Source organism: Penaeus chinensis, chromosome 21 (genome assembly GCF_019202785.1).
Source record: "Penaeus chinensis breed Huanghai No. 1 chromosome 21, ASM1920278v2, whole genome shotgun sequence".
Taxonomy (NCBI): domain Eukaryota; kingdom Metazoa; phylum Arthropoda; class Malacostraca; order Decapoda; family Penaeidae; genus Penaeus; species Penaeus chinensis.
Genome location: NC_061839.1, coordinates 17,844,546 through 17,854,605, shown reverse-complemented (window position 1 = coordinate 17,854,605; position 10,060 = coordinate 17,844,546). Strand labels below are relative to the sequence as shown.

At 36.9% G+C, this 10,060-nt stretch overlaps 1 protein-coding gene across 1 annotated transcript; it reads right to left on the bottom strand.

The window, feature by feature from the left end:
- Positions 1-5,160: 5,160 nt before the first annotated feature.
- On the bottom strand, positions 5,161-8,680 carry LOC125036426. Its single transcript, XM_047629019.1, has 6 exons — positions 8,650-8,680; positions 7,582-7,795; positions 6,447-6,524; positions 5,408-5,550; positions 5,217-5,302; positions 5,161-5,178 (listed from the first exon to the last, which is right to left on the bottom strand). Exons 1-6 carry the CDS (start codon positions 8,678-8,680, stop codon positions 5,161-5,163), a joined length of 570 nt encoding a protein of 189 aa, XP_047484975.1.
- Positions 8,681-10,060: the final 1,380 nt, after the last annotated feature.

The following is a 10,060-nucleotide window of genomic DNA, read 5'->3' as shown; positions in this document are numbered from 1 at the left end:
TGAGGGAGGAAAGAGAGAAGAAGAGATAAAGCGAAACTAAAAAATGAATGTGCATTATGCTACAAGTGCGGATAAAGCACCTGCATGTAACAAGTGTTAACTTATTATATCTATTGGTTTGTTCTGTTACACTGTACACACTTGTGGTGAAGCCCACTTATCTGATCAAAGGGCGAGGGCCTCACCAGGGTGTGCTTGTGATTAACGTCAAAGGAGCTGGCGTGGCACAAAATGCACACTTGCATAGCATATACACCTACTCTAAGTTCAACGTCATATTTCTACCACTGTATTCTCCAATGCTTGTTTATAAAACTGTCTATGCATTTTTTTTTTTTTTTTTTTCGTCTATCCGGTGACTAACAATATATATCTATTCATACACATGAATGGGTGATAGCGAAGCGATAGTGTGGTAGTTTAGTTAGCGTTAAATGGAGCAGCTCTGTGTAAGCCTCCCCTGTCAACTCATACCCTCCTCATCATAAGGACTACTGCAGTGACTCTTCGTGGACACCCATGGAAACTGGGTACCTTGCGGTTCTAGACTATACTGTAGATGACCTCGGAGCCCCAGAAATACGGAGTCATCGCGATCTCCCTCAGGCGGTGGCGCTTCCCCGTCCTCAGCTACGTCTGCCACTGCATGGATCACCTACGGCTCTGAGTGTTCGGCTAGAGCACGTCTGCCCGACGATGAGGGTTGTTCTTCACCAGTTGTGCCACAATGGCCACCTCCTCCAGGCAGCATCGGTTCGCAGGATGTCTGCGTCCACGCTCAAGCACTCGATGCTTTAGCAGGTGTGCGAACTAACTCTCCAACTTTGCCACGATCACCTGTGGTGCGAGTACGACCGCCGTCGGAGGAGGCGCCCTGAAGGCCCCTCGCAGCTTCGTCGCCTCTTCGTCGCTGCGGGTTAGTGTAAGAGCGACGATAGCCTGGACGCTGGGACGACAACGACCCGAGAACTACGATGAGTGCGGACCCCGGAGCAATGAAGAAAGTGTACCGAAGCCCAGGATGTCAGATCCTGGCATAGTGTCAAAGCCCAGGAGTACAGGTCCAGGCCCTTCCTAGGATTCACAGTCCACACGACGCCTGTCAGGAACAGCCACTTGCAGGATAATGATGACTACCCGGTCATAGGTCAGGACCAATGTGCACCTGAGGGTGAGTTTGGGGAAGAAGGTTTGTGGAGGACAAATTGGGCCGACACACGCCGGGCTCCCCTCGTGGGCATAGCCCGGGCGAGGCTCAGTTTCGCATATCGGACCTATCCTTCCAGAACCAGAGAGTGGAGGAAAGTCAGTGGAACCAGGATCAGGGAAGCCAGAGTCAGAGAGGCAGGGTCAGAGCAACAGAGAGGTCAAGACTATGTTGCATTTATGACCTTCCTTTTCTTAAGAAATGTAACTAAATACACTATCTGATCTAACTGTATATTCTTTTCTTTTTATTTTCTTCTTTTTTCAGGTTTGTTTTGATTTCTGTTTCCGGGCATAGTTATCAACTTGCCATTATTAGCTCTGCGTCTGAGTTATTTTATTGTTTCTCTTTAATTTGCTTGAATATTTCAGATAAAAGTTTCCGCTTCTCCTTTTGTTTTGACTTTACAACCTGGATCTTTTGATTTTCTTGTTGTTTAGCCTTCTACAAGAACGTGATATATTTTGAAATTAAAATAATCCTGGACCGGAACATCTGTTGTTTTATAGACATAAGTATCTTACATATGTATATGTATGTGTGTGTATACTTATAATGTATGTATGCATGTATGTGTGTATATATATAAATATGTCTGTGTGTGTGTGTGTGTGTGTGTGTGTGTGTGTGTGTGTGTGTGTGTGTGTGTGTGCGTGTGTGTGTGTGTGTGTGTTATTGTATGTATACGTACATAAATAGTGATAGATAGATTTGTACATATATATATATGAATAAAATAGATGCTATGAAGGCCAGATTCATTCAGATATTACTTTGAAAATATTCAAATAGTTGGGTTGATATCAGTCACTGGCAATGCGCATATTCACATTTATTAAGTAATAAATAGTACACAATGAATGCAGAGTGTACCGACTCGTTTCTCTAGGCTGGTGACGTAGTCGACCACAGGATTCGAACGGATTCACAAACACCAAAATTACAAACCACTATTCTACCAATTCACACACTAATTACTGTGAAGGGTGATGTAATATGCACAAATAACCATGGAAATCTTCACATACTGACCAATTAACCCATTTCCGACGGGTATGGCATGTACATGGCATACCCACTGTGAATTTACTTGTTTAATTGTTTTAACACATAGATGGCTACACTTGTACTAAAACACCAATGAGCCAATTACGAGTACTGCCTGTTTCGCCCGTTTACCCTTTTCTTTAATTTACGAAAATATTTTACATTATCTTATTTTGCTATTACCAATGTTTATAACATTATAGTAATTATAATGTTTATAATAAAAAATAACACCATCGATATTCATAGCACTAGAAAAAATACATTTTCCCGCCAATTCAAGGTAAGGCATACCCCTATTTCACAAAAACATATACAAAATGAGCACAGCATTTTCCCCATTTTTGATTAATTTTCCCCGGCGGCAATGGGTTAATATATTTTAAATAAACTCGCTACAACATAGAAAAAATATATATCCTAAGTGCGAGCGGTGCCCTGCCAATGGACACCAAGTTCTTCACACATACACCTCAGTGCCATCCTAGTCTTCACCATTCCTGGTCTCGCGCCCACATCAGTTCATAACAGCATGACCGAGTCTCGCCATTGTTCTTGTACAGAAGTGCTTTTATATCAATCATTTGACTGAACATCAGCCTGAAGCCTAAACATTCAAGAAGTTGGAAATACTTCATGTAGCGCTTCATGTAATTCTCTGCGGAAGAACGAAAACATTTTACTTCGTTATCATTTATATTAGTATTTGTGTAAAGTTTATTGTACAGTAAATTGTGCATATTTAGGTATACGATAAATACATATATATGAGTTACAGCACAAAAGTTACATGGATGAATAGCAATATGTTAATGATGTCTCCCTTGTCCTTGTCATTTGATCATGGAAAGATAGCGATTTCAGGTAACTAAGTATAAAATTGCGCTTCTTTCTTATAGAATGTTTACCACATTATTCCATGGCTTTGCCCCTAAAGAGTAAAAAAAAAAAAAAAAAAAAAAAAAAATCTTATTTTTCCAGAATATCGTGAAAAATACTAGATTACTAAGTCAACTCTGTGAAGAGGGCGTGTAAAAGCCCTTTTTTTCTGGGTGTTATTGTACACTATTTTATGTCCAATGTTTTCAGACTAAATTATCTACATATTAACACAACCACCACGAGTTTATGTTCTGTCCTCCGTTTTATGTGAATTTTATTACATACAGATGGCTCCACATGTACTCAGCAGGCAAGGAGTCTATCAGTAGGCCCTAGTGACCGATCCTAATTTTCCCATTCCTGGAAATGGTGGGAAAATGAGTTTTTCTTTTTAATACAATTGGTATCGATACTGTTATTATTGTTATTGATGTTATGATTATTAAATTGTTATTAAAATATTGGCGACATTTAGGACAATTAAATAATTCAAAAAGTCAATGATAAGGGTAAACAGGTGAGATAGATAGAGCTAACAACTGACGCCTTGGTGATTAAGCACTTGTAGAGCCATATGTGGGTAAATACAATAAATAAACTTATATGACAGTGGGCATGGCATGTATTCTTGCCATTTGTGCCGATTGGGTTTAGTTAATGTCCACTGCTCACGTATTTTACCGGAAACATGATGAAGAGGATAAAATAGCTATTTCAGCTCTATACAAAGACACTGTACAAGGCCGATTTTCTAAATTCAATACTGTTTTTATTTTAGAGCAAGTGTCATTATGATCTATCATTCTCAGCCGAAGATAGGCTATATCTCGCTTATTTTTACGAAATTCAAAAACTCACCTACATGAAACTACCGATTTCAAATCAAATCAGATTTGAATACAGTGAACGGTATCAACTCCCAGAGGAAGACAAAACCAAGATATTATTATTATACACTGTGTAAGCTTTAGCATATGACCAGGGAGCCTTATTGCAAAGAACATTTCGTGTGTAAATGTACGCAACACTTACGTTTAGAAAGAAAAATCCTGTAAAGATTTCCATATAAATCACTGTGGTTTTTATTGATATATATATATATATATATATATATATATATATCATATATAGGTATAAAAATGTTCGTAGGATATCCACAAACTCACATCTATGCGTAAAGTCATCATCATATTCCGTATATCCAAAGTCCATGTACGTGTCCTAATGGTAATTACCTACATCAGCAATTTACCTGTTGGCGCTTATGCCCTTGCTAATCCAAGAAATAACCTCTGAGGTGGGCTTTAACAGTCGTTTGGTATTTTCCACATTTATGTACGAATAACCCCTCCCCTCGCCCTGCTCAAGGACAGTCCCCCTAAACAGCACATTTTCAATTATATATATATATATATATATATATACGATTACAGCGTATTTTAAGAAAAATAAAATAGCAATATGGAAGAGAATGTCTGACTGTGAAATTATTTTGAGTAGTGTAATAAAAGTAAAAGATAAATTTTCAAAAAAAAATAGAAAGAGAAGGTGACACAGAAAAAAAAATAGAAGACCCAAAATAGAAGAAAAAGCAATAATCACATCCCAGCACCTCATCCATCAATCTGATTACAAACCTTAGGTTCACCATGCGAATTCGTAGCTTCAGACCGTCTTAAATTGTCAAATTACGCATCTTCTAGTTCCCCTAACGAAACGCTTAGGTCTATGCCGATTTAGTGCTTACTGTTTCTCGAAGGGTGAACCTCCATTCCGATCTGCTTTATGTTCCTCAGTACTTGAGGCGTTTTGGTGAACACGTCTTCAAAGAACTGCAACTCAGCTCCTTCCACGTCCATCTTCAGGTAGTCAATGGTGGTGTTCTCGTGGCCTAACCTCTTTAGGATGTTGATGTATCGGTCAACCTGGGGATGGCGAGGCCTTGCGATTTACTACTATTATGATTTTTTTTTTCATCTGGCATGTTATCATGAGTATTATTATTATTGTTATTATCATTATTATTATGTATGCGACCCGTACTTGAAGAACCCTGACCTACAGTTTCGCGAATACTTACAGGCGTATTACACCTTATGGTGATGGTGTCCATATACCTGAAGACATCCTCCGGATCCGTCGACGTTTTGAGACTACAAGTTTTCCCTGGAAGCACAAAGACCTTGAAGCACTTAAGGAGATAAATGATTTGCATGATAATTCGTGATGGATTGCTATGCATACAAACCAGAACAATCAGTTGCTTATTACCTAGAAGGTTTATTTGTTCAATATTTTCTATTTGTATGTCCGGTTCATACTCTTCTGGTGACTTCTGAGGGGCCGGCTGAGGGTCGTGCATGGATTGTGTCCTGTCGATGAATACCGCAGGCAACGACACACAGTTCGACAATCTTAGAGTGGTACATAGAGAGAGTATCGATTAGAGATAACCGTTTCCCGAATGTGAATGGTCACGCACGGTTTACTTTTGTAAAACGATCTGATATATTCGTAGCCTTTTCTTCATATTGTTTTATCATCATTATTAATATTATCATCATTATTATTCTCATTATTGTTATTATTATCATTATTATTATATACTCTTAGCAGTATTTGTAGTATCATTTTTATTATCATTATTACCATTATCATTGTTATTATGAATGTTATCGTTATTTTTATTACCATTATAATTATCATTGTTATTATCATTATAATTATCATTTTATTATCATTATAATTATCATTGTTATTATCATTATAATTATCATTATTATTATTATTATTATTATTATTATTATCATTATAATTACTATTATCAGTATTATTACTATTACTATGGTTATTATCATTATCATTATCATTATCAGTATTATTATTATCATTATTGTTGTTAGTGTATTTATCATTATTATCATTATTATCATCATTAACAATTATCACGATTACTATTATTGGTAACATCATTATCATTATCATTACTATTGTTATTACAGTATTGTTTATTATTATTATTATCATTATAATAATAATTATTATTATTATTATTATTATAAAAAAATACTCTTATATTTAGTATTTTTTGCTATCATTATCATCAGTTAGTATTATTGCCATCCTCAATATCATTACTATTTTCAGTCTAATCATCATTATTCTTATTTTATTGAAATGCCAATAATGATAAGAGCAAAGATCACTTTAGTCGATATCACTGTATTAATGATAATACAAACACTAAAAGTTATACTATTGACGGAACATAAAATCAATATTGTGAACGTTGATCCCATAGTAATATTACCTGAGAAAGACAATCGCCAGAGTAATTACACCAGCCATGGCCAGTATGTACACATGTTTCTGATTCATACTGAATTCTCTGAAAAATTAATAAAGATTATAGAATGTCAGTACTGAAAGAGTACATATCTACGGTCCTTTTCGCCAGTAACTTAAATTTGTCAACAAACTCAAGTTCTAAACTAAACTCGTAACTAAGGAACTAAATTCAACTGAACTGCACACGCTCACGCATGCATGCACACACACACACACATACGCGCGCATGTATACATGAATGTCTGTGTGTGTGTAAATAAATCAATAAATAAATATTATATATATAATATTTATATATACACACATATATACATGTATGTGTTTATATATATATATAATATAATATATATATTTATATATATGTAAGATATATATATATATATATATATATATATATACGATGACACGAATATGATGATACATATGTGTGTGTGTGTGTGTGTGTGTGTGTGTGTATGTGTGTGTGTGTGTGTGTGTGTGTGTGTGTGTGTGTGCGTGCGTGCGTGCGTGCGTGCGTGTGTGTGTGTGTGTGTGTGTGTGTGTGTGTGTGTGTGTGTGTGTGTTTGTGTTGTTTCCATATGTGAAAATGGTTGCGTGGCAATTGAAGACCTAGACTGGCGCTGGAGTATCCTCTCCGAGACGCAGGCCCAGGCAATGGTGAAATATACTTGTACAATGACAAAATATAAGGAATAACAATATATAAGAATAATTGCTTATCTTCATTTTTCTGTTTACATCACACTGACATGCACACCAATTGCCCTGCACATTGTATGTATGGAGCCGTAGCACTGTACTAATACTAAAATATTTAAGTAACCAAGGCAACGAGGTAAACACAGCCTGCCATAAATTGCCTCGTTTTAATTTTCATCACTGATATTATCTTATAGCATTAATTAACACACACAAAAGAACACAATAGCATATTTTCTATGTAAAATGCTTGTAAAATGTTAAAGATGCACTTTAGCTTACATTCTCGCGCTCTGCATTCACAGGGAAACAGTGCAATGTTTATCATTCCTTGAAATACAGCGATGCATTTCTTGACTGTTTTAAATTTAGAAGTGTTAAATAGACTGTCACCTTACCGGAATGAAGAAATATTCACTTCACTTGAAGCAAGTTGTAAAGCGTCCAGGTGTGCGATGCACAATGGCTTGATATCCTGAGTGTCTGTGTAGGGCCAATATGTATCATATACATTGTTCCAACTCAAAGTATCGTACAGGAGCAGGGTATTTATTTCGGCGATTTTTCTTGTTTTCCGGAGAGAGCGTAGTTTTTGTCTAGATTTTATCAAATCTGTGGTAATAATGAAAATCTTTATGATGTACGATATTTGAGACATCCATGGAAATACATATATTTTTCTTTGAATTTGTGAACAGTGTCTCTTTTTCCCTCTCTCTCTCTCTCTCTCTCTCTCTCTCTCTCTCTCTCTCTCTCTCTCTCTCTCTCTCTCTCTCTCTCTCTCTCTCTCTCTTTCTCTCTATCTCTCTCTTTCTCTCTCTCTCTCTTTCTCTCTCTCTCTCTCTAAAGTGTGATTTCATATTGTCATAGTAGCGGCGGCCTGGCTCTTAGCAAATATTTTCCTCGTCATATATATGTCTCCCACTCCCTCCCACTCCTCTCTCCCAACACCTCCTCCTCTCTCTCTCTCTCTCTCTCTCTCTCTCTCTCTCTCTCTCTCTCTCTCTCTCTCTTCTCTCTCTCTCTTTTACTTTCTTTCTCTTTTTCTTTCTTTTATCTCTTTTTTTCTTTCTTTATCTCTTTTTTTCTTTCTCTATCTTTTTCTTTCTTTTTCTCTCTTTTTCTTTTTTTTCTCTCTTTTTCTTTCTTTCTCTCTCTTTCTCTCTCTCTCTCTCTCTCTCTCTCTCTCTCTCTCTCTCTCTCTCTCTCTCTCTCTCTCTCTCCCTCTCCCTCTCCCTCTCCCTTTCTCTTTCTCTCTCTCTCTCTCTCTCTCTCTCTCTCTCTCTCTCTCTCTCTCTCTCTCATTAATTTACATAAATGGCACTTTCATACGTTACTCTACTCCTTTCTGCCAAGTATTTACAATCCTTGACAAATACAGCAGTTATTTAATGTAATTTGGGATGATGTTGATGGCGAACAGACAAACTACTAATTGCATCAATACTGTCTGTGATTTTGATCACTCTCCAGGGACTCGATTGGCGAGATATGCATTTTGCCGGGTGGTACTTCTGCAGTGAATAATTTTATATAAATTACACGTAGGATGTTTTTTGCCATTGTTGCCATCCTTGATTTTTATTTTCCGATTTTTTTAAAGATTTCGTTTTATAGGTATTTTAAGTTCAACCATTTCCTCTTTATGCAAGGTTTTATTTAAATTTAAATTGTTTTATTTGAATTGCTTTTTACATTGTTGTGATTACGCTTTAGCATTTCTGTGTTCGTATGTACTATCTTGTAGTGTATTCTTAACTTTATATGATACCCTTGAATAAACCAGTATAAATTCTTTAAATAATTGACTTTAAGGGGACCGTCCCTGGGTTTGGGGTTGGGTTGGGGCGGGGGGGGGGGGTCGAAAATGAGTTATGCCCTGTTTCAGATTCGTATACTATAGAATTACCCACGTGAACTCCCGCGAAGAAAAATGAGGTGGTCAAACGAGGGCCCAACCCCGGACAACTATTTCGCTGATCAGCAAATTCAGCTATATGTACTTATGCCTTAGTGCCGCACCAACGTCAAATTGTATTTTGACATTACCCATTGAAATGGATCACAGAAGGGTAAAAGTATCGTGCGCGCGAGTGTATGAGTGTGCGCGCGAGTGTATGAGTGTGCGCGAGTGTATGAATGTGCGCGCGAGTGTATGAGTGTGCGCCCGAGTGTATGAGTGTGCGCGAGTGTATGAGTGTGCGCGAGTGTATGAGTGTGCGCGAGTGTATGAGTGTGCGCGCGAGTGCATGAGTGTGCGCTAGGGTGTTACAATAATTGTCGATTTTCTCAAATTTGCTCGAATCCCGGGGGCAAGTTAAGAAATAGGCGGCTATGAATTTTCTGAGTTTGGAAATGTATTTTTTATTAAAATCAAAGAATATCTCGCATTCTCTGTTTGCAATTGAAAGTTTTGATAAAATTATGATTTAGACACCGCATCGAACGCCAAATAATGCCTCGTTTTCTGTTGTCGGTATAACTATTTTATTTTTAAAATACCTCAATATTATACTTTTCTTCAATATTTTTGCATCAAAATTATTTCTATTATATATTAATATTATATAAAGTTCTGTAATTGCCATGACTAATTTTTCAATTAGTAGGCTTGACTTCTCTTTACTTTGTGTTCTCTCCCACCGAATCGAGCTTGGGTCACTGAGGGCATGCTTTGGCTCTCGGACTTCTCACTTCGCTTAAATGATTTGAAGTAACATATTCTATTTATCAAGAGGCTATAAAAGGAAAGGATTCTAGTAATGATTTTATTTGGAACATTATATATTGCATACAATATAATTTTCATTTTACATTGCCATATCTCCGACTGCGCCGTTCTCTAGTTTCTGTTACAACAACAATTCTGTTTATGTC

Coding starts and splice junctions, on each gene's coding strand:
- LOC125036426 (XM_047629019.1), bottom strand. CDS start 8,680: ATGCATATCTCGCCAATCGAGTCCCTGGAGA. Junction 7,796..8,649: donor GCCAATCGAGTCCCTGGAGA/GTGATCAAAATC, acceptor TTATTACCACAG/ATTTGATAAAATCTAGACAA. Junction 5,303..5,407: donor TGAACAAATAAACCTTCTAG/GTAATAAGCAAC, acceptor TTGTGCTTCCAG/GGAAAACTTGTAGTCTCAAA.